The sequence below is a fragment of the Papio anubis genome, chromosome 7 (genome assembly GCF_008728515.1).
Source record: "Papio anubis isolate 15944 chromosome 7, Panubis1.0, whole genome shotgun sequence".
Taxonomy (NCBI): domain Eukaryota; kingdom Metazoa; phylum Chordata; class Mammalia; order Primates; family Cercopithecidae; genus Papio; species Papio anubis.
Window position 1 is genome coordinate 138,695,453 of NC_044982.1, and position 25,243 is coordinate 138,720,695.

A 25,243-nucleotide genomic window follows, 5' to 3' on the forward strand; every position below is an offset into this window, starting at 1 on the left:
TGTGGGAATATAAAGAAAAAGACATTTCCCCACATTCAAAAGACCCAATATGAAGAGATTGAGACAGTTATAAATAAGTTCTCATAATACAGTGTAATAAATGCTATGGTGGTTATATATACAAAATGATCTGAGAACACCAAAGGATATTCTATTTCAAGAATGGGGTAACACGTGGAATCTACTTTAGCTAAACCATCTCCATGAAAAACACCTCCTGAACACCTGCAATTTCCTAAGCACTGAACTAGGCTCTATTTCACAAACTTCAGTAATCATTGAGTTTGCTTGTGAAGAGCTCTGATTTGCTTCTACCAAGATCTTAAATGAACAGACACCTGTTCTCTCAAGATGGCATAAATATAATTTTGCATAAGGGTGGGGAAATTTCCTAAATGCAAAGTTCTAATAATATGCAGAATAAATTTCAAATGTCTCAGCTCAGAGCATGTAAAAGGGAAAGATAAAAAAGAAAGAAGTGCAATAGGACAGAAAGTAAAGACTGAGGAAGGCCCAACCAAGTCCAGAAGAGGAAATGAAGGAGGGAAGAACCAGTAGAGAATAAGATATTTTAGATGTTTGGCTTTTCATTAAAGTATAAAAACCATATATATATATATATATATGTGTATGTTTATATATAAACCTGGGCTCTGTGTTTATATATATAACCTGGGCTCTGTGTTCTTGTGACACTGTGTTCTTGGCGAGACCCATTTTGTTCTATATATAAACATATATAGATATATGGTTTTTATATTTTAATGAATATATGTTTATATGTATGTATATAAAATAGTCATTCTACTATTGTATCCTATTTATTAATATTATCATATAAAAATAATGTCATATTGGCCAGGCGCAGTGGCTCATGACTGTAATCCCAGCACTTTGGGATGCCAAGGTGGGTGGATCACCTGAGGTCAGGAGTTCGAGACCAGCCTGGCCAACAGTGAAACCCTGCCTCTACTAAAAATGCAAAAATTAGCTGGGCATAGTGGCTCATTCTTGTAATCTCAGCTCCTCGGGAGGCTGAGGCAGAAGAATCACTTGAACCCAGGAAGTGGAGGTTGCAGTGAGCTGAGATCATGCCACTGTACTCCAGTCTGGATGACGGAGTGAGATTCCATCTCAAAAAAATAATATCATATTACAATATATTGTGTTATTATTATAATTATTGCATAATGTAAGTGTTGGTTTGTTACTCTATTATAATCCATTATGGTTATAGTACTGTTATTATAATTATTGCATTATCATATATTGTGATTATAATGCTGTTATAATTATTGTTATATTAAGATATATCCATTATATTATAGTTATATGAGGCCCTTTTAGTTCAATTAGTCAACAAGAATTAGAAATCATGCCTCAACAAAGGAGTATAAAACATAAAGAAAGGGACAGCCAGGCACGATGGCTCATGCCTGTAATCCCAGCACTTTGGAAGGCCAAGGTGGGTGGATCACTTGAGGCCAGGAGTTTGAGACCATCCTGGACAACATGGTGAAACCCCGTTTCTACTAAAAATACAAAAAAATTTAGCTGGGCATGGTGGTGCATGCCTGTATAATCCCAGATACTCGGGAGGCTGAGGCATGAGAATCACTTGAACCTGGGAGGTAGAGGTTGAAGTGAGCTGAGATCGGGCCACTGCACTGCAGCCTGGGCAACAGAGAGGGACTCTTTCAAAAACATAAATAAATAAAAATAAAAATAAATAGAAAATAAAGGAAGGGGAAGGGAGAAAAAGCATGATTAGAATCATGCTTCTTGAAGAGGTTATCAGTTGATTAGGGAGCAATTTCTTCAAGTTCAAAGGTGGTTAGAAGATTCCTTTCCATTCTTTAGAGATCATACTCAACACAGCAGAAGGAAATACAGCCAAAACTGAAATAACATAGATGAAAATTGGTTACTTACTAACATTTTATGTTTAAAAGTCAGGTAATTAAGGCAGATATATGCATTTTCTTTGACAAATTTGTGATCGTACATTTTTTACAGACGAGGATGAGTGTGAAGAGGGAAAACATGACTGTACTGAAAAACAAATGGAATGCAAGAACCTCATTGGCACATACATGTGCATCTGTGGACCCGGGTATCAGCGGAGACCTGACGGAGAAGGCTGTGTAGGTAAGAGGATCCCTGTGGAAAGAGCTTTGAGTGCATCAGAAGTGACAGTGGACAGAAGGAACCTGGGCTCTATGTTCTTGTGACACTGTGTTCTTGGTGAGACCCATTTTGTTCTCTTACCTCATGTCAAGACTCTCCCTGGTGGTGCCCTTGCCTCGTGATCATTTGTGAATTCCAAGAGCACTGTCATTGTCCCTCTGAGCTGGCCTTTCTCTACTTTCTTAACCCATTTGCTGCCAGGATTTGAACAGCCTGCCTTTTCTCTATTCTCCTCCTTTACTTTCTGTACTCTCTTGTTGATTTGGGGGTCAGTTCTCCCCATCACATTGGAATGCCTCCCTATTGACTTAACTTTGCTTCCGGTGCCCTGACATTGAATACAAATGTCAGGTACCTCTGAATCAGGAATCTCTCGAAACCGTTGGGATCTACCTCCAGAAAATCTGGTCTTGTCGAGAGTAGCATCCAGGCGCTGATTTTTTCAAGCTCCTCAGCTGATTCTAATATGGATCCAACATTGAGAACTTCAGCTTTAGACCAGGAGTTGGCAAACTACTAGAGCCTACAGGCCAATTCCAGCCTGCCAGCCCACTGTGTGTTTTTATAAATAAAGTCTTATTAAACATAGATATAACCATTCATTTGCATATTGTCCGTGGCTACTTTCATGCCACAATGGCAGAGCCAAGTGGTTGCAACAGAGACCATATGACCCACAAAGCCTAAAATATTTCCTATTTGACCCTAACAAAAAGTTTCCTGACCTCTGCTTAGATAATAATTACAGGAGAAAATTATTAAAACCTTCTCACATGCATTCTCTTTCTTTTTAAAAATAAATGGTGTTATAAAGATATATTTTATGTTGTTATTCAAGAAGATTAAGAATTCCATTGCCCTTTTGCTCTGTACAATACAGACTGAAGCAGTAATTAAAGAACAGACTCTAAAAGCACAGAAAAAGAAAATATGTAGATTAATTGTCACACACTGGATCCTCCTGGATCAGTAATTCTCAACCTCAGCTGCACTTTGGAATCACTTGGGGAGCTGGAGTCCAACCTCAGATATTCTGATTGAATTGGTCTGGGGGTGGCTTGGGCATTGGGGTTTTGAACCTGTTTTAACACTGTTCTGGATGTCACCTTCCAACTTCCTGTCTTTCCTAGTGAGAGCTCCATCTGAGGGACCCTGAACTATTCTCAAAGGAAGGGAAGCACTTCAGCAAATTATTTTTGATCTTTCTAAATAATCATCAGATAATTCTAAGAATCTGTAGATATTTTAATGTTTTTTTAAACCTGGGAAACTGAATTGTAGTTTATGATTTCTTAATAATATTGTTCAAATATTACAATAAACACAACCTATATTGAAGATATAATCTAGATTGATCTCAAGATTAATCTAGACAAACTCCCCCAGATCAGTGTTGACCATTATAGACATTATTCTAATATGTATTAAAATATTTCTTTCATATGCTGATATTCACATTTTTCCCTCTTCACTTGAAATAACCTTTTGAGAGTCCTTTTTGTGTCCAAATATGAAAAGATTCAAATTTTACTAAATGAAAAATGTAAGTGCGCATAAAATGCCACCATCTATGTTTAAGTATATAAAATGCTATCAGTTATGCTTTTAAAAGATCAGAAGTGCACACACACATATGTACATTATGTATGTATTTGCTTTTATATGCATAATCCAGCTCTGGAAGGATACATTAGAAATTGGCCCCAGAATTGGTTGCTTTTCAGGAGAGGAGTTTGGTGTCTGGGAAATAGGGAATGAAAGGGGTACCTTTGCTGAATCCCCTTTTGTACCTTTTTAATTTTGAACCCTGTGAAGAGATAAGCTATTTACAAACCATATAGGAAAGAAGGAAGAAAATCTATTCTATAAAAGATTCAGATGGCTCTTTCTGTTTTCAGTCCTTCAGTGGAACCAAACAGTTAAGAATGAATGAAGTCTCTTTCATGCCTTTTAAATTTTGAGCCATGTGAACAGATTAGTGATTCAAAAGCTAAGTTAAGAAGGAAAGATGAGAGAGAGGGAAGGAAGGTGAGAGGGAGGGAAGGGAGGAAGGAAAGAAAAAGGAACAAAGGGAGGGAAGGAGGGAGGGAGGAAGGAAGGAACCAAGGAAGGAGCTCCATCCTCTATAAAATAGTCAGATGACTCTTCTTGTTTTTGGTCCTTCAATAAAATGAAACAGATGAGAATGAATGTCAGACGAAGCCAGGGATCTGTGAGAATGGGCGCTGCCTCAACACCCGTGGGAGCTACACCTGCGAGTGTAATGACGGGTTTACCGCCAGCCCCAACCAGGACGAGTGCCTCGGTGAGTACAGTTGGCAGCATGCTTTCCTAAGCTCAGCCTCCACACTGGGCTGCCGGAAACCCAGACCTCTTATTTGAAATACAAGAAAATGTCAAAATCTGAGGAGGGATAAAAAATGTTCATATTTTGGAGATGCCGTAGTGACTGTGATTGTCCATTGGGCTTAGCACCACCCTGCAGCTAAATTCTTCCTTTGCTAATTGGATCCTGAATCACTTGTTTGGAATTTCTTGGCTGCCTTTGAAGCCCTTGGTGATCAGGATCCACTTCCATATGTTCCTCTGCCCCTCTCTCTGTAAGCATGGCTATTCCCCTGTATTTCTGGGAGCAGAGAGAGTTATAAGCTTGTCTAGGCCAATGTCTTTCTACCTACTCACTGAATGTCTTATTTGTTTCCCTCAGACGTCATCCTTTCTCTTTTACTGCTGTCTCCAGCTTTCCCCTCTTGCTTCTTCTCACCCAGGGTAAAGTGTTACATCCTTTTTTGGTTTTTATATCTGACCAAATTTTTAATACCTTGTTTGCTCTTAAAATTGCCTGACATCCCGTTTGCCATATAATGTCCCTTCCAGACAATCGGGAAGGGTACTGCTTCACAGAGGTGCTACAAAACATGTGTCAGATCGGCTCCAGCAACAGGAACCCTGTCACCAAATCTGAATGCTGCTGTGATGGAGGGAGAGGCTGGGGTCCCCACTGTGAGATCTGCCCTTTCCAGGGGACTGTGGCTTTCAAGAAACTCTGTCCCCATGGCCGAGGATTCATGACCAACGGAGCAGGTACTTCATTTATAGTCCAAAAATACTTGCAGGGAATCTGTTTGTTTTCTGTGTGAAAAACAGATGAAAATACAGAATCTGCAATATGTGGCTAGGTTGAGTTGCACAGCTGAGGCCAACAAAAATTCTTCATTTTGGAGTTTTAGACATTTGAGGTCATGCTGCCAAAGTGGCCTTGGTCCACTTGATTAAGCCGTGTGTGCTGAGGACTCTCCCTCTGCATTCCAGCAAGCCTTCAACTTTTTTCAACGGAAGTTTACTATAAGTCAGTTGGCTACTCGGAATATAATTTTTTAAGCTTTTCGATGAACTTTGAAATAAATGATTATTAAAGGCCCAAAACAGTCCACCAAGATGTGGAACTCCTAAAACTGGCCAAACTATATTGCACAAAAGAAGTATAAATCATGCTGATATCCTGGCAATTAAACACGATTGCATCTGGAAAAGTACAAGCTCCTTAACTGAAGCAGGATAAGGAGAATGTTAGAGTGTCTAAGGCAACTCTAGAGATTTCTAGGCCTGTCACTAATATGATTCCTGTGTTTATCAACTGTAACTACAATTGGTTTTTAGTTCATAAAAGGACTGAGAAAAGGTGAGAGCTTTTTTGAGCTTCTTGGGAGGGAATTGGAAGTGAAAGGGGAAGAAGGAGGTTAAGAAGGATTTGTGTTTATATGGGAAAGATGTAGCTGAAGGCAGAATAACGAAACTGGAGGTGACTTAAAAAAAAAAAAAAAAAAAAACAACAGACCTAGAAAGATAAGATGGAGTGACCAAAAGGAATTTTTGATTCTTTGGAGGATATAGCAATAAGATGGTCAAAAAAAACTCATTTCTAGAGACCAATAAGAGTATGCTAAATTGCACTTTAGAGTAGACTTGTAAAGGTCAGATACACCCAGCTGTTGGTATAAAATGGTTATTTGGCAGTCAAGGGCTGCAAACCCACGTGGAAAGTGCTTGTATTGGCACTTCGCCAACCAGTAAGGCGGTAAATGGGTCAAGATATGGAGGACAGTGGCCTTAATGCTCAACAGTGCATGTTGACCCAATCTTTCTCTCTGTGGTAGAGCCATGAGTAAGGGTCTCCCTTCCTTAGCAGGTTGCAAAAACCCAGCGCTGTCATCCACCTCAGAGCCCTGGTTAGTTTTCTCCCTCATCAGAGGACAGAAGTTCATCTCATTTCCCCAATATTATGTAATTTGAACTTTTTCAGGATTAACCACAAATACAACAAAAATAATGTTAAAAAAAAAAAAAGAAAGAAACCTTACTTCTTATTTTGAGCATGCAATATTAGGGGGGAAGTGGGGTTTCCTCATCAAAAGGATCTGCTTCTGTGATTCATTTATGAGATATCAGCAGGAGGCAAGCTTAATGGCATGAGATGACACAAAAAGCCAAATATGTTTAGATGGGCTGGCTGTTCTATGGACCCAGAAGAGAAAAATATACATTTGGAAGACCAATTGTTTTTAAAGTTTTTCTGTAGCTGAATTATTTTATCAATTATAGTCTAATGAAGTTAATTGTTTGCCTTTTGATATAGCTACTGTTACATATTAAATTTATGCTGTCATCTTTACTGGTTTAATTTCTTAGGCCCAAAATATAGTAAGACAATTTATTAGTATGTACACTGAAGTGACCCCCTGCATATTAATGTTGTCAATTTTATGATATATTGGTTATCTTAATTTATATTTGTTAAATTACAGATATCGATGAATGCAAGGTTATTCATGATGTTTGCCGAAATGGGGAGTGTGTCAATGACAGAGGATCGTATCATTGCATTTGTAAAACTGGGTACACTCCAGATATAACTGGGACTTCCTGTGTAGGTAAGTGTCTATTTCTGATGGCTTATCCTCAAGTGGAAATTTTAGATTATGGGGTAAAAAAAAAAAAAAAAAAAAAAAAAACCCAAAGCTAAAAATCTAAAAAGTCTATGCAGTTTCATAGGAAAGCATAGGACAATCATCCAAGTCTACACAGAGTTTACTTTTTCTTTCCCCAAAACTAAAATTCTTTGTTAGACCCTGTGGAAACTGAGCATGTAGACATCATTTTTAGATGCACAGTCACACTGTATTTCTTTGATCGTAGATCTGAACGAGTGCAACCAGGCTCCCAAACCCTGCAATTTTATCTGCAAAAACACAGAAGGGAGTTACCAGTGTTCATGCCCGAAAGGCTACATTCTGCAAGAGGATGGAAGGAGCTGCAAAGGTAAAGTAGAATTGACCATTGCCTCTCACCTAGCTCCTGACATATGGCTGCATTCCTTTGCCCTTAAGGACTCCACAGGCAAGCCGAAAGACCTGCTCTGCAGGCGGGAGGTGCTTCCCTGGGGTTAATGCCTCCATGGGACCTACCTCCTATGCTGGAGGGAGGGAGGCTAAAGCCAGGGAGACTGTGGAGGACCCGTGGGAGCAGCCATCCTCACTGCATGCCCCCTGGGCATCCATGGCAGCCATCCATGACGGTCTCAGAGATAGCAGGGCCAGTTCTCAGTGGCTCTAGTGGGGCAGATTCTTAATTGGTGACCTCTCTGCTTTCTGGTTTTTGTGTTTATTCTTTATAGCTGTATAGTTCAGGTTTCCAGGGAGGTCCTGCCTCGGAATAATCAGTGCCATGATCCTAGAGGACATGGTGCCAAATGAATTAGGTGCTGTATCCAGATTTTTGTTCTGCAGAAAAAGTCCATTTCTGCCCTCTAGGAGCTTCCCTGAGACATAAATATCACGCAGAATTAAGAACCAGCAAAACTCTGGGCAGAAATCCCTTCTCAACCAGAAGTTATCCTTTGCAAAAATTTTTTGGTGTAAATTTACTCCTATAAACATCTTCTTCAACAATAAGAATGTTATATTTAGTGAATAGCACTAGTGAGTCATACTTAACAATAATTTGCAAAATGAGAGATTTGGAGAAGAAAAGGTAGACCAAGTGGTAGACCAAGAGATATCATGTCATGCCATGAAACTTTGAAGGAAATTTATAGAAACGTACAGAAGTAAGGAAGGTAAAGGGTAGAGTGGAGTCTTTTTTTCCTATTTTTTTCTCATAAAACTTAAGTTCTTCCACTTACTTGGTATATATAACTAAATATCAAATGAATGACACAGCTGTGTATACCACTGAATCTGAGAAGAGGCTAGAAGGGTGGAGGGTGGGACAAGCACATCCCCACGGAGATGGATAGGATCCAGATTGGAGGAGGGGAGAGGAGAGAAGTGGAGAGCAGCAAGAAGTTGGGCTCTTGACCTTTTTCCTGTGTCTGCTGAAAGGGAGAGTTAAGAGGCATGTAATAGAGGATGACATCATGGGCAACTGCCTGAGGCCTTCCTGTGCAGCACAAAGCCTGTCTAATCCTGTAGTTTGGGGAGAGGAAGTTGAGAGACCTACTTACACATTCTAACCATCTTAAATGAACAGTTGCTCATAGCTTTGTTCTTCTCAAATGTGGAACTTATTTTACATCTGGGGTCACTGTGAGTTCTAGGCAATGTGAAGCTATAACTCAGAGCCATAAATGTATTCGTATAAATGAAGAACCAAATTCAAGGGGAAAATATGTCTCATTGTATATATTATCTGTAACAAGCAAAACAAATTTATAGCATTTTTTCTAACCTCTGGGGGCAGAAAATTCTCAAAAGTTTCTAGCAATTAAAAGATGAAAAATGAAAATGCATCAATAAAGTTCTGTTTATGGCTTTAGGAGTGCAAAGAGCAACTGTAATTTTTACATGTCCACTCACAACTTGTCCCTTTTCCTATTTTTTCTCATAAGGTTCAAATTCTTCCACTTACTTGGTATGTATAACTAAATATCAAATGAATAGTGCAGATAGTTGCACCATGGACACTGAGAAGGAAGAGGCCAGAAGGGTGGCCGTGGGAGGAGTATGGGAGCAGCACATCCCCAATGAGAGATGGGTGGGATGCAGATTAGAGGGGAGAAGAGGAGGAAGGCCATTCTTGGAGGCAAGAGCAGCGAGTGCTGCTGTTCTTCATGTGCTGTACTCATGAAATAGTGTTAGGAGAAATCACTGAGTCATCTTCCTCACCTGTTGCAGGTGAGCTTCAGCCAATGTGTCATGATGCTCAAGCCAAGCTCCTTGGGCCATAGATAGGAGAAACCAGTCCACAGGCTCTGAGAAAGCTGAACAGAGAGTGCATATCAGTGAAGCTCTCAGCAGTGGAAAGAGCACAGGACGGGCTGCATTGTAAGAGAAGCCAGAACTAGGACAGGTCTTGGAAGGGTCTCTCAGTGTAGGTCCACTCTAGACGTTACTCTAGCCAGGAACTGGCCCTGTGGAGTGGAAGCAGTCACTGGCAAAGCTAGTGATTTGATCTGTAGCTCCAACACAGTTGTGCAGATGGTGGGGGCATAGTGGTTGAATCTGTGATAAAATAAAGTCACTAATGTTTTTTTCCTGAATATGTGGCAGTTTTTAAATTATCATTAAAATTTAGCTAGAAGTTAGAACACAGCATTTCATCTCTTGATAGTTTGAAATAACATTGGAGTTAAGAATGCAACTAGAAGTTGAGGCATTGAGGAAAGAGGCCTGGTCAAAGCAGAGGGCTTTATGGAGATGTGGGAAACAATGTTGGATAAACACTGGACGCAGTTGTCAGTTTTGGATTTTTGTTTTTCTTTATTTATTTTTGTTGTTGTTGTGTTTGAGACGAAGTTTCACTCTGTTGCCCAGGCTGGAGTGCAGTGGTGCGATCTCAGCTCACTGCAACCTCTGCCTCCCAGGTAGCTGGGATTACAGGTGCGCAGCACCACACCCAGCTAATTTTTGTGTTTTTACTAGAGACAGGTTTTGCCATGTTGCCCAGGCTGGTCTCAAACTCCTGAGCTCAAAGTGATCAGCCTGCCTTGGCCTCCCAAAGTGCTGGGAATACAGCACGCTCGGCCTGGAGGCAGTTTTACTAAAGTGCCTTTAGCTATTAAAATGAATTTTTCCTTTGCTTTGTTTCCTTCCTGATTGCTCAAGTTTGTTTTATCCTAAGAAGAATCCCTAATTAAAGAAATCAGATTTTGTTTTTGACAACTTCATTTGAGTAGATTAAAAACAGCAAACAGAAAAGAACTAAGCCAGCAAATTAATTTCCAGCTTCAACATTTCTCTTTATGTTTTAACTTAAATAGATCTTTTCAATGCTCTGGAAAATTTGCAGAATCATTCATCTTTTACTTCATTTAAAAATTTGTTTAAAATGTCATGATTTATTTGAAATTCCTTTGTCGAGGAATTCCTGCATTTCTCCTATTAGAATTGTGTTTTCTTGGATCCCCCAAAGATCTGTCTAATTTTTTTGAGGGGAGGGTCTAAATGGACACCTTGTTTTATCTTTCAGATCTTTACCCCCTGTGTCTCTCCTTGCCTTTTTGCTGTGGCTTCTTTCTAGTCAGGGTCATTTGAGACTTCCAAATCAAACTTGGAGCTGCTTCATAGGGGCGGCTTCCCTGATCCTGTTTTGTTGACTTGACTCAAATGCCTATCTTGCATTTTCTCATAGATCTTGATGAGTGTGCAACCAAGCAACACAACTGCCAGTTCCTGTGTGTTAACACCATTGGCGGCTTCACATGCAAATGTCCTCCCGGATTTACCCAGCACCATACGGCCTGCATTGGTGAGTAGGAGAGGAAAAATCCTACATGGAATGTAGCGATTCTTTCAAGGGATTATTTTCTGTTTCCTCTGCTGTTGGGATAAGAAAACAAAAGCTCAAAGAAATATATGAGTGCGTGTATGTGTGAGCACACCTGTACATGTATGTGAAGGGTTGTTGGCTTTATTTGGTCTTTTCTGAGTCATCCTTCTAACTTTCTTTTCAACGATACAAAGAGAGCTTTGGGGAATTTTAACTCATCTTTGCCCCCACTGCTTCTCATAGATAACAATGAATGCACCTCTGACATCAATCTGTGCGGGTCTAAGGGCATTTGCCAGAACACTCCTGGAAGCTTCACCTGTGAATGCCAGCGGGGATTCTCACTTGATCAAACCGGCTCCAGCTGTGAAGGTGGGTGGAGACCTCAGCTGCGATCCAGCTGGTAAATCCTTGTGGCGGTGGCATGTGTGGCTATCGGCACCTTCATCATCGGCCTCTATGAGATAGCAGATCTGAGCCCAGGGGGGCAGCCAGCTAAAACAGTGTGCACAGGTCCTGTATCTTAGAGATTCATGTTTTGTCTCATGCTTGTGTCTAACACACATGCCTTTCCTAAGTATTTCAAGACCTTTTCTGCTCCGTTTTTAATTTAACCTAATAGGGAATAACTCAGTCAAGAAAAATAGGCAGACTCTTGACTTTGATTCATTAATTTTCTGGTCACTGGGTCCGGAGCCATAAAGGGATTTCTCCCATGTGGACTAAACATATGAGGAATAGCTCTTCTGGTGACGTTTAATTAAAAGTTTAAATGATATTTTTAGGAGTTCATTGTGGCTTTGACACATTTTGGTTTCGAATTGTGGCACCAAAAAAAAAAAAAAAAAAAAAAAAAAAACCAGCAAACACAAATAACTTATAACTTACAGAGCTGTCCCAGAGAGTGCCTTGGACTTTGCACTAATTTCCTGATCATTTTTATTTGTAGACTTTGCCAGGGCTCTCTGAATGTTTTTTCTCCTTGGACTTAGCAGCAGTTCCAGAAGAGATATTCTTGAATTTTTTGGTGGTAGAATAATGTGTAGGATGTGTAGGGGCCAGATTTCTTATTAGAATCTGTGTGGCTTCAGAGAGAGATGTTGAGTTGGCATCATGGTGGCTCTGCTTCTTTTTCAGATGTGGACGAGTGCGAGGGTAACCACCGCTGCCAGCACGGCTGCCAGAACATCATCGGGGGCTACCGGTGCAGCTGCCCCCAGGGCTACCTCCAGCACTACCAGTGGAACCAGTGTGTTGGCAAGTAACTTTTCCTCACTCTCAAGATGCATGGCTATCAGCTGCTATGAAGCAAAACACTGCTTTCTTTCTGAAGCTGTAAATGTGTTATTGAAGCAACAAATACTCATTTAAAATTGCCCTAACCTGGTTGAAACCCAAGGGAAGTAACAGTCTTTGCAAAACAGCAAACTAAGAAAAAAAAATTGTAATCAAGGATACTTTGAGAGCATCTGAAATGAAATGCCCCCAGAATTTCTTGAAGCCCAGTATCCTCCACCCTCCTACTGCACTGCTAGTCCTCAGCCCACACTTGAGTTATGTTAACATCAGGGGTCAAAAAATCTTACTTATGACTGAAAAATATCAGCCAGCCAGAGGCTATTTTGAGTGACTTTTGGCCTGAAAAAGCCAAAGTAGTTCTGTTCAGCTCTACACATTTTGGGGTAGAGTGCAAGCAGGAGACACAGCAAGATTTTTTCTTCTTTTTTTTTTTTTTTCCAAGATTGCTAAGTTCTTTTGATAATTAAGGGAGAGCTACAGACTCTCTCATTAAATTGAAATGATGTCATCTTTGATTCTACAATGTCATGGGAAAATAACTCTTAATGCACATCACAGAATCAAAACATTGTGAGTTTGGAGGGATACCAGAAGCCGTTTCGCTCAGGCACGTTGTTTTACAGATAAAGACCTAGAAGTCCAGAAAGGGAAGGTAATATGTCCTTGCTCAGTTATTTAGTGACATGCTTGGAACTAGAATCCACAACTCTTAACTTTCTGATTAGAGCTGCCTTTCAAGTGTCACATTCACTTGTTTTTGTTCATTCAGCAAGTGTCTGTGGAGTGCCACTGCAAGCTTGGTGCTTTGGTAACCTGTTCTGGTTGCCACACTATTCGGTAGAGCCCTCCTTAGCAAAAACTCAAAGAATTACTGCTTCCTGGGTGCAGGCTCTGCATTGCAATGGTTCACTTTCATGCAGATGAAGACATATTTGGTGTGTTTTCATTTATCAAAATCATCTCAGTCATCTAGTTTGATTCTACACAGGACAGCTTTGCAGTGGTGCGTCGGGTTGACTGAAGTGACCCCTGTGCTATAGGAGTTTAGACTGCGCAAGTCTCTGGCTAGCTATCTGGTTTTAATCAAAATGTCTTTGTTCATTAGCAGCTCAGGGAGGTCTTTGATGTTAATCATCAGTTTCTGACATTGTTCACAGAACTTCCAGAGTGAACTACGTTGATCCAGTACCCCGTTTATGAACCTTTCTGTTCTAATTATTTAGGTCTTTTTTTTTTTTTTTTTTTTTTTTTTTGAGACGGAGTCTCGCTTTATCGCCCAGGCTGGAGTGCAGTGGTGCGATCTTGGCTCACTGCGAGCTTCTCCTCCCGGGGGTTCACACCATTCTCCTGCCTCAGCCTCCTGAGCAGCTGGGACTACCAGGCGCCCACCACCACGCCCGGCTAATTTTTTTATTTTTAATAGAGACGGGGCTTCACCGTGTTAGCCAGGATGGTCTCGATCTCTTGACTTCGTGATTCACCCGCCTTGGCCTCCCAAAGTGCTGGGATTACAGGCGTGAGCCACTGCACCCGGCCTATTTAGGTCCTTTTAATAATGCTGGAGCTAAGTGAAGAAACATAAGAGAGGAAAGGTATGTCGCTCCTGTACCTTCTCCTCCTCCTCCTACCATCAGTCTGAGGATAGTAGAGGCGACCAGGCCATGCACTAGTGTCTTGGAGATTCTGCTCTAGTCTTGTGAAGATCATCTCCCGGCTGGACACTCTAAAAAAATAAGTTGATTTAGAAGTCAGAAGAAGTTTGGGGTTCTTAATGCCTCCAGCTGCCAAATTGCCCTCATAAATCTTGAGAATTAGAGTTATCTAGAATGAGTATTGCCTTGGGCTAAAATAGCTTCCCCAGAACCACAAGAAACAGAGGAAATCTCTTAGACCAGCCCTTCCTGGATCCTCACTCCCAGGTGGCTGAAAGTTCACTCTTTGGGGTAAGGAGGCCACCGATTCCATTGCTTTCTAGAAGTAAATTTCAAAAATTTAGCTTGCAGATAGACGGAGTTGACCCATTTTCCTCTAGAGAAAGTGAGTAAAGGAAAGCCCATCCTGCCTTTGTGAATTTTCCTGTCGGTACTCCCTTAAGGCCACAGCTAACATGAACAGTGCAATCTGGATGCTGAAACCTTTGATTTTAGAGGACAGAGTGGTGGGTTTCAATCCACTTTTAAGGAGTGGTTTTCAGACTTTAATGCTATTTTGATAAAACTCGAATTGTCTCTTTTTATAAAACAAACAAAACCCTCGCCAATCTAAGTACCAACTGGAAGAATAAAACAAATATTTTGGAGTGTAAAAAAATTCCTTGTGGAGTCATTTGCTCCAGAGTGCAGAGGATGAAAAAGGTCAGGAAGAGTGCAAGACATGTTAACCAAATCGTGATGTTTGTATATTGATACAAAGGGCAAGTGCACAAACATGCTGTTTCTTAAACTGTAAACACTGAATATTTGCCAATTTCTTATTTTAATCTGTGCTCTACTCCATCCTACCTCTCCAACCTAGATAAGCAAGTTTAATTTAAACTTTATTAAATTCTCAAGGAGGGAAGAAAATGTAAAATAAAATATAAAAGAATGTGAAGGGGAGGGGGAGAACTCTTGATCGTTGTAGTAACACAGATAGATGCTCAAAGTTAAAAAGAACCTTAGATCTAGCCTTCCCTCTTTCCTAATATGTAAATCCTTCTCTAACTTCCTTGCTTATCCCAGTTTGGCTTAAATATCACCTTGAAGGGCACTCACTGTGTCCCAAGATAGCCCAATCTATGTGTAGACAGCTTCTAATACTTAGAAATGTCTTTTTTTGGTATAAAAAAAAATCATTTCTCCTCCCTCTAATTTCTCACCATTGGTCCTACTTCTGCTCTTTGGAGGAAAAGACACAGAATAACTCTAAGAATGACAAGTCTTCCCCCTCATATACCCACGCCCTGCAGGTTTTATTAGTCAGGGTCCCAGCAAGAAACAGATGGCTGAGGCCAACCAAAAGTGGGGGACAGGGGAACAGAGCTTGCTCATGCTCCATAGATCAGCCACGTGGAGCCACGAGCAGGTGGAGAGGGTGGAGGATGGACATGGAGGAGCAAGAAGACATCAGCCCAGGGGTCTTCTCTCCACTGAAGTAAATATGCTTGGTTCTTCATTCTTTGTTTGACATGGAGCTTGGTGCCAATGGTTTCTGTTGCTCTCTATTGCACACTTCGTCCTCAATTTAAAATAAGGAGAAATAACACAGACAATGTGTTGAGCACAGAAAGAGAAAGGGAAGAATGAGAAAGAGAAAATTGTTATTTCCATTTTAAGAGGCCTGGTGCCCAAGTGACCTTGGGTGGAGACTTGAAGGTCTTTGGATACAAAACATCTTCAGACAGGCAAAGTTAAGGTCAAAGACCTGTAGCTGAAGGGAAGGAGGGAAAGAGAGAAGGAAGAAGGGAAAGAGAGAAGGAAGGAGGGAGGGAAGGAAGGAAGGAAGGAAGGAAGGAAGGAAGGAAGGAAGGAAGGAAGGAAGGAAGGAAGGAAAGAAGGGAGGGAGGGAGGGAGGGAGGGAGGAAGGGAGGGAGGGAGGCATGGAAGGAGGGAAGGAAGGAAGGTAGGCAGAAAGGAAATATGAGTATATACTAAATATAGACAAGTGAGAATCCTTCCCCACCACTTTTATCCACCTGTTTTCTAATTTTAAAAAAAAGAAAAAATAGATTTTTTGAGAAATAGTGTTTTTCTTTATAAATGAATCTGCCTTAGCAAAGAAGGTAAACGTATTACAGGAGAAAGGAAGCACCAGCTTAAATGTGGAGCATCTCTTGAGAGGCACTGTGGTATAAAGGAAAGCACACGGATGGCCTTTGCAGTCCAACAGACCTGGCTGTGAATTTCTGCCCCGCTGCTGCTGGCTATGACATCTTGGAAGAGCTTTCTGAGCCTCACTTTCTTCAGCTGTAAAACAGAGAATATACCGCTTTCTCAGGATTATTAGGAAAGCTAGGGAAATGAATGGGCAATGCCTGTATCCTATCTATCATAAAACAGGTATCTAATAAACATTCATTTGCTTCCCCTTCCTCGCTTCCATAGGAATTGGGTATTCACTAAGAGAAGGCCAATCTATCTACATTCAAATGAACGTACGGCTGAAAATGGGCTATGGCAGTTAAGAAACGTCTTACCAGCAAGTTTCCAACCTGCCCTGCAAAGGCAGGTCTACAAAAATATATTAGAGACTTCCAAAAATTATAAATCATAAATAATGAGAAACTCATGGTTTTCTCCCTTCTAGTTGATTTTTTTAAGTAAGATTTCTTTTTCCTGCTTCTTAGCATCAGACTTGGCAGGTCCCTGTGGGTAGCCAGTCCTACAGCTTCTGTCTCTCTTGTGGGTTTTCCCCAATTACTGCTCGTGAAGTCTGCACCGATTCTCTTCCAGCCACACTTAGTTTTAGACAGGGCTCAGACACTCTGGGCAGGAGGCTGGTTTGAATAAGGAGGGGGCCGATTCAGTGATGGGAGCAGACATACCAGAAGGCATTATTCATCTCCCAGAACAAGTACCTGGGGGCTTTTGCAGATTTTTGAAAAGGAAGTCCAAATGGGGCAGACACTTGGGGCAGGATATCAGCCCTTGCCAGATCGGCACATCCTGAAATAGGCGGACAGGGAAAGCAGCCTGTGGGAAAATGGTTGATCTCTGCTTTTGAGATATTTGTCTCCTTGCTGGGCACTTGTGAAGCCAGGGCGCAGAGAACTGCAAGATTCCTTCCCTCCCACCTTGAACCCTAAATCCTAGCTATGGACCAGCACCATGTTGGTTTATGACTGGATGTTTCCATGGAGCAGAAGATACCAGTGTTGACTTCTGATGAGAACTGGAGTCTGCTGGTTCTCAGAATGCCATCCTCTAATGCCCTCTGCCTGGTGCATTTGACTTCATCTTCCATGTTTACTCACAACATAGCAAAAAGCCACATCCATGCCCGCATCTTCCTCTGCTGTTGCTCTCCCCACCCAGCCACCTCTGCCTGTCTTCCCTTCCTGAGAGCCTAGCTGAGGGCCAGCTGGCCGGCAGCGAGGGGCCAGATCCAATGTCCTCAATAGAAATCTCTGGCTGCTGCCACACATGCCGCTTCTTCTTTTCCCTGCAGATGAAAACGAATGCCTCAGCGCTCACATCTGCGGAGGAGCCTCCTGTCACAACACCCTGGGGAGCTACAAGTGCATGTGTCCCGCCGGCTTCCAGTATGAACAGTTCAGTGGAGGATGCCAAGACATCAATGAATGTGGCTCTTCGCAGGCCCCCTGCAGCTATGGCTGTTCCAACACCGAGGGCGGTTACCTGTGTGGCTGTCCACCTGGTTACTTCCGCATAGGCCAAGGGTAAGCACTGCTCTTCCTGGTCGTGGTTGGAAATTCTGTCATTCGTAATATAATTAAGTCTACTGAACTCAACATTACCTGTCCTAGTAGAGGAGAACTATGCTTTTTGTAATCCTAAAATTAATTCCAGTTAGCTTGGCAAAAGTTTTAGGTTATTTTATTTGAAAGGAAGCATCTGGATTTCTGGAAACATCAAACAGAGTAATGAAACTACATCGTAAATATCTCGCTATATGACTTCTCTATCTCATTCTCTTGATCTTCACATCTTGTTGGGAAGTGATTCGTCTCTCTGTAAATACACCTCTGCCAACCCATGACAGAACTGGGCTCACCCTGGACACTACTGCTCCTCTCTTCTCCTGGGGCAGGGAGGATTCTATCTGGACTTAAAATGCCTTTGTATCTAGCTCCTGTTAGGATAAGTCAAAGACATCCCTTTGGGTTGGAGATCATTTAGGTTTTAAATTATATTTTACATTTCAGACTTGAATGTACATTAAATATTACCAAAGGTGCATTGGGCACGAGAATTGAAACACTTACTGTATTTTCCTGGTAAAAACAAAAACAAACAAACAAACAAAAAACACTTCACCAAATTCTAGGTATGTCTGTGTAAGCGTTGGGGCAGGGAAGGCCTATTTTTAGTTTACTCAGTGATTTAAAAGTTTAGTGTTAAGTTTTCAAAGTTTGAATCTTTTTTCCTGCTGAATTAATCTGGACTCGGGTGTCCGCCTAGTTTTAGCTGTCCTGAGAGGAAGTGCACATTTTAACTTTTTAATTAGGAACACGTAGACATTAAATATATATATATACATTATGTACTCCCCCACATACATGTACACACACACCCCCACACACATCCACACTTATACCAAATTATTAATGTAGCAGTCTTTGATTTCTTGACATACAAACATCAAGTGATTCATTTTGGATCTGGGTAGGTAGAAGAATGTTTCGTGGGAAGCACACAGAATGCCAGCAATCGGACACAAATTCCCAGATGTTTGTGTCTGGCTCTCAGTAGACTCATTCTTTATAGTTTAATGCCAGAACCATTTTTTCCCAGCAAAAATTGTGACACTCTAAACTGGCTTTTGGCCAGTGGGATTTTGTAGTCACACTTCTTATAAGTGGTGCTCCCGGGATATGAAAATACTGGAAAGGAGTTCTGAGAAAGGAACCAAAGCCTGCAAATTTGCAGTTTACCTCCGAATAATGTAATCATTGTGTGAATGTATAGGCATGCGCACACACCCACAGGCTGAGCATTTATCAGTTCATTCATTGTATTGTTTCTACATATTTCATGTTGCAAGATAAAGAGGAAAGGAAGTGTATTGGACTCTGGCAAGTTTGGGGGAAACAGTAGGAACCTATAAATTGCTTTGAAATACAACAGATATTCTGTTCATTGGCAACGTATTTTGAATCCTGAGGGTATGTAGGAAAATGAGTTCTAAAGAGCAGATCAGCTATTACAGAAAAACAGATAAATAATCTTTGGTCTACATTATGACCCATTGTTAGAAATCTACCCATTTAAAACAGTTTTGGCCCCTCTGAATCACTAGAGTGGACTCTGCCCCCAAATAAAGATTCTTTTAAGGACCATTTGAATGTTTCAACACATTTGGAAAGAGGAGCTTGATAAATACACATTCCAAGTGGCCTCTGAAATAGTAAGCAGAATAACAAAACAAGGTACTTGTGAAACATTCGAGCCTCCCTCCATAACTTGGCTTTGATAACTGAAAGGCAAAGAAAAACAGCTGAACGAGTTCTCTCTTGGGCATGGGTTTGTTTATCCATCTTCACATGAGTCACAGCCAGTGGCCCTAGTGGTTTTGAATGACTTGAAACAGTTTCCCACAGTTGGGCAAGCTCTGATACATGCATTTTATATACTGCATATCATCATAGTTTATTATTACATTAACCTTCATTATCACCTGGAGCTTTCTTCTTATCCTCAGTAGCATCAGCAAAAGTGACACATCAAGGAATAGGAGCAATTGCTCCAAAGCTTGAGTGAGGAAGAGTAATGATGGAAGTGGAGGAATGCAAGAAACCCAACAGTGATGTCTCATACCTCGCTCACTCCCATGGAGCCTGTTTCATAAAAAGAAGCCATTTTTATTTAGCCTCCCAAGTTACATAGCCTCCCTCATCGACTATTCTCTTGTTTCCACTCCGTGTCTCCTCCCCAGTATAAGTACTGAAAAATGCTTTCCATGTTAGGTTTGGAAATGAAGAGATAAATAAATATGCAAGACAGGGTCTTGATAGGCAGTAGAAAGAAATCAATACATTCAGGGAACTGGGAATTAGAGGCCAAACAGAGGACCTCAATGTCGTTCTCAGAACTAGCTGATCCTCCAGCGGACAAGCAAGGGCTGTGTCTCCCAAGTGCAGGGAGCAGGCGTCACCAGAACTCTTGTACCACCTACCTTGTCTTCCCATTCTAATTAAAAACATCTACGCTCCCCTTCTGCTGCAGGCACTGTGTTTCTGGAATGGGCATGGGCCGAGGAAACCCAGAGCCACCTGTCAGTGGTGAAATGGATGACAATTCACTCTCCCCAGAGGCTTGTTACGAGTGTAAGATCAATGGCTACCCGAAACGGGGCAGGAAACGGAGAAGCACAAACGAAACAGATGCCTCCAATATCGAGGTGGGTCAGAAGGTAGTTTCTCCTGATGTCTCCTATAGTGGAAAGTCCTTCCAGATTCCTGTGGTTTCCTCCAAGGATGCTCCAAAGTGTGAAAAAGCTCCCCAGGGAGAAGCTCCAGACATTCCCTGAGCTCCAGGCTGTATTTTACAAGAGGCCGTGGGGCTTTCTGGAGTTTCTTGCTGCTTTTCGGGAGTGCCCATTTGAAGGTTTTCACATACTTGCTCATTTCCTGTGTCTCGCCAAAAAAGAGTCAAATACCCACCCAAAGTCTGCTGAAAGGATAAGGTCTGAGATCCAGGACAGCAAGTGGGCAGAATAGCGAAGTGACATAGTGCTCCCTACATAGGGACGCCAAGTTCTGAAAGCTAGAGGCTCCTGTACTGAAAAGAGCCATGTGGAGTGTGAGGGAACTTGGATCGTAGACAAAAATAACGTGGAGCTGAAGCAGCCTGGTCTCCTTTGCCTACGGCTGCTGCAGCCTTTCAGTCAACTCAGAAGTGCACAGATATTCACCCAGACCTCTGGCTCTGGGCCCCTAGAATCCAGCACATGTGGTCCCAGAGGGGCAAGCAAGAAGCCAGGTGAAAAGCATTGCATATTAGCAGATCATCACAGTCAGGAAGCAGGCTCATAGGTGTGTCCTTAGGAGGAGATGGTTTTGCGTCAGTGAATCAAATTGAAATAGTCTGGTTCTTCCTATTGGTGCTGCAGCCCATCTGCTGTCGTTTAAGAAATGAGATAAGTCTTTGGAAAGAAAATAATCTTATTAAGACAGTGGTTCTCAAACTTGAGCGTGCATCTGAATCACCTACTAGGTCTTGTTAAAACTGATGGCTGGGAGACGTCCCCAGGTTTCTGATTCAGTCGTTCTGGGGTGATGCCGAGAATTTGCATTTCTAACAGATTCCCAGGTGATGCTGATGCAGCTTGTTCAGGGACTACACTTTGAGACCTCCAGATACAAATGATTCCAACCTGCCTTTCTCCCTGACATCAGTTCATATTTTCAAATATTACAAATATGTGCCAATTTAGTACATTCGTGGTCTAAACAAAATGCTTTCAATATTGTATATGCAGCATAAGGCAGAAAATTGTATTAGTGTGAAATTTGAGTGATTTTTTTCTTTAATATGACAGCTAAGTAGCATATGTACATTGCATTTAACACATTGCCATGTGTCTTTCCAGGATCAGTCTGAGACAGAAGCCAATGTGAGTCTTGCAAGTTGGGATGTTGAGAAGACGGCCATCTTCGCTTTCAATATTTCCCACATCAGTAACAAGGTTCGAATCCTAGAACTCCTTCCAGCTCTTACAACTCTGACGAATCACAACAGATACTTGATCGAATCTGGAAATGAAGATGGCTTCTTTAAAATCAACCAAAAGGAAGGGATCAGCTACCTCCACTTCACAAAGAAGAAGCCAGTGGCTGGAACCTATTCATTACAAATCAGTAGTACTCCACTTTATAAAAAGAAAGAACTTAACCAACTAGAAGACAAATATGACAAAGACTACCTCAGTGGTGAACTGGGTGATAATCTGAAGATGAAAATCCAGGTTTTGCTTCATTAATTCACCATCCAGAGACCAAATAATTAAAAGAAAAACAAATATAGATAGGTAGAACTATATTTTCCCCCAATCAGAATCATCATATCATAGGTACAATCTTTCACCAAGTAAATTTGTATAAATAAGCACTATTCTTGTATTACCAAAGCAAGGTACAGGTGACTACCCTAGTGCAAAACAACCACTTTCTCAGGCTTCTCGTGTGTGTAGCTAAGCTACCTTGTCATATGTGTTGATTCTTGAAAACAGGGACATGTATTTCCATTGGGGGTTGGCCATTTATGCTGACATGCCATCCTTCCACAAACATACAGGAATGTGCTTTCAATTGATGGACTACTCTGTTTTTTGCAAATTTGTAAACTTTGCTTCTCCAAATACCAGTACTAGGTTGGCCATTTATGATACCTATTTGGTGCTAGTAAATTTTCAAACTAGATTTATAAATGCACTGTAATATTTACACAACTTAGAAACCAAATTACAAGTATTCAGTTCCAATACTTCATTAATTTCAATCAACCAAAGTTAGTTCAGTAGCTTATCTCAGTTATGAGTATAATACATTACATGTAAATTAAGTGTGTGTATACTGTAATCGTGCTATTTTTTATCATTGAAACATTTATAAACTAGAATAATAATGCCCTTAATGTGAGGGTTTGTAATGGTGCTTATTAAGACCAAAGACTTGTTAAATGTATACACCAAATGGTAATGAAATTTCTGTGACTGGCCCACGCGTGCATAGAGGTCTGGGAGGACCAGGAAACAGCCTCAGTGGCCAGAGGATCACCAGTGCATCCTTCATCACAGCATGTGCAATATGCCAAGATTACCCTCGGTCATTCCTGTCAACAAGGGGTCAATGTCATAAATGTCACAATAAAACAATCTCTTCTTTTTTTTAGTTTACCCCTTGGCTTTGTGTTCTTGCATGGATTTGGGGTTGGAGGGGCCATTCTGGATGCTAAATAAAGTCTCCTGGATTTAAATTATCCTGGGTCTGTTAGTTATGGCTTATAAAGGTACCAAATGTATAACCACTAGAAGAAAATTTAACATATAAGTTGATCCCTTGTTTTATCCATTGAAGATAGCAGAGTCTGGTGTCATTAACCTGACTTGCTCGTGAGAAATTTAGATTGTAGAGTCATTTCTGAAACACGACCTAACTAATCTTGTGACTTTTAAACTTTCAGATTTAAATAGTTTTAAATATCAAGTTCAGTCATTGTCTTAGAGCACGTGAATTTCATTATAATAGATTTATCATGCCCCCCCTCTCAAATACACACAGTTTTGGCAAGACTTAGGTGTTCTGTTCCATTTTTTCCCCCCTAAACATCTTTTGTTAGTCAATGCTCATCTAATTACAAAGGGATAATCCCAGACTGTATCCAATTGCTGTAACTTTTGGTTTCTTAATGTCATAATTTTAAAAGTCTGTTTTATTTAAAGTGCAATATTGAGTATTTAGCTGTTAGGCTCATTCCGTTGATATGAAATAATTTTTTAAATCCCTAAGGGCAGGAAAGCATTTCATGGTAGTGAAAATAAGGGGAAATAAGATTTCTGCATGAAGGTGGAGGGTGGAGAAACTAGGTAGGACACAGGAACGTGCTCTCAAAATCTTTGAAGAGCTCAGCTGAAAAAAATGGAGTAGATTTGGCTCATACTATTCTGGAAGGCAAAACCAGGGTCAGCTGATGTCAGTCCCAGCTTAATACACACGGTCCCAATTATAGAGCTACTCACTGAAAGAATGGGTTTCCTTGCACTGTGGTGAGCTCCCTGTCACAAGATAGAAGAATTTCAGTCTAGGCTTAATGGCAACCATTGGACAAAGATGCTTTCTTCCACCTAACAGGCCATGAACATCTTGAAGGTATTTTTGTATCTCTAATTTTGTTTATAATAGGTGCTCAACAGAATGAGCTGAATGGCTATTACAAAGGGGGGTTGTACCTTGGGTAAGAGGTTAAAATATAATTCAAAATTTCCGTCTAACTCTGCACCTATGGAACCATGTGATAGAGGTGTATTAAAATTGTTAGTGAAGAATATATAGCATATGGTAAACAACAGTTTGCATATGGAAAATGTCTTTGATAATTTAACCAGAACTGCATTATATTCAATAATGGATTTTCTTTATAACAAACAACAGGAGAAAATGGAGTTGGCACACAGTGGATCACTTTGATATTTTTAATAGTCCAAGTCTGGATTTTATTTATTCCAGAGCCAACAATTTTGAACAGCATATTTTCCATGTTTCTGACTGTAACAAAACATTTTCCTCATTGTTCCATTGTAAATATTCCTCTTGTTGGAACTCTTTTTAATCCTGAGATTTCAACCTGTACCTTTCAATTGTCTGTGACCTTTCAATTTCACTTTCAATAGTTGAAGAACTTGGCTTTGTAAATCTCTCAGAAGCTTGAAAATATCTTGTCTCTACCCCCTCAGCCCATTTCATTTGCCAATAATTATTTTGTAAGTAGGGTTGAAATGAACTCAGCTGGCCTTGTGAAATGTTTAAACTTGCACAAACAACTACATTTTTGTTCAACAAATAGCAGTTTACTCAGCCAAAATCACTTTGGACATTGCCATTACAAATACTGTTAAACTTCAGAAATCATGTCTGTAAATTAGATGAGCCAAAATAAAGGACAATTGGGTTGATGCTGTATTAGTATCCTTAAAAGTTATATACCCATAAACTGTTAGGGATTTTAAAATTACCGTCAACTTGGTCCACAGAATATACTTTATTCTGGTTTTAACTATAGTTCTTAGAGAACTGTATTAGAAATGTAATTATTATAAATGTAATTATTAAATGATGTAAGGACATTGTTTTTAAAGTCAGAAGATCATTACTGGCAGAAATATTAGTTTCACATTTATAGCTGAAGACAGATATTTACCCCTTGCCAGTTTAAAATAACACTTTGTAAAAAAGAAGAAAAAAACCAATTTACTTCATTATGCTTTTTTTGAAACCCAATATGAGCCTGACATTACGTATGAGTTAGGAAAGGATTGTCTATATTATTCTAAGTTTTAGGGTTAGAGAGATAGAAGAAGGCCGTATATTTGATTTTGCAAATTTCCATGTGTATTCATGACTGGGTTTATTTATAGGATTGGATCTCAGTTAAAGGCATTCTCATAAATATCTGCATAAACATGAGGGTCTTGTACATTTGACACCCGACATGCATTTGGCAAGACCTGACAAAAATCACAAAATCTGTTGTTTCAACTAACTGCTAATAAATCTAAAATGTTTTCTTTTTTTCAAACAAAGTCATAAACCTCGTTTTAGGACATAGGCTGCTTT

The 25,243-nt window shown here is 40.5% G+C and overlaps 1 protein-coding gene across 1 annotated transcript in view; it reads left to right on the plus strand.

Annotated features, from left to right (window-relative positions):
* The window catches only part of FBN1 (fibrillin 1), a 237,952-nt gene extending 215,063 nt beyond the window's left edge, over positions 1 to 22,889 (plus strand). The window contains exons 56-66 of the mRNA XM_003900901.5: positions 2,017 to 2,148; positions 4,367 to 4,492; positions 5,065 to 5,271; positions 6,993 to 7,118; positions 7,384 to 7,506; positions 10,816 to 10,932; positions 11,197 to 11,325; positions 12,091 to 12,210; positions 17,398 to 17,629; positions 20,136 to 20,310; positions 21,502 to 22,889. Coding sequence (XP_003900950.1) covers positions 2,017 to 2,148; positions 4,367 to 4,492; positions 5,065 to 5,271; positions 6,993 to 7,118; positions 7,384 to 7,506; positions 10,816 to 10,932; positions 11,197 to 11,325; positions 12,091 to 12,210; positions 17,398 to 17,629; positions 20,136 to 20,310; positions 21,502 to 21,891 — 1,877 coding nt within the window. The 3' untranslated portion in view covers positions 21,892 to 22,889. The remainder of the gene's footprint in view (positions 1 to 2,016; positions 2,149 to 4,366; positions 4,493 to 5,064; positions 5,272 to 6,992; positions 7,119 to 7,383; positions 7,507 to 10,815; positions 10,933 to 11,196; positions 11,326 to 12,090; positions 12,211 to 17,397; positions 17,630 to 20,135; positions 20,311 to 21,501) is intronic.
* Positions 22,890 to 25,243: the final 2,354 nt, after the last annotated feature.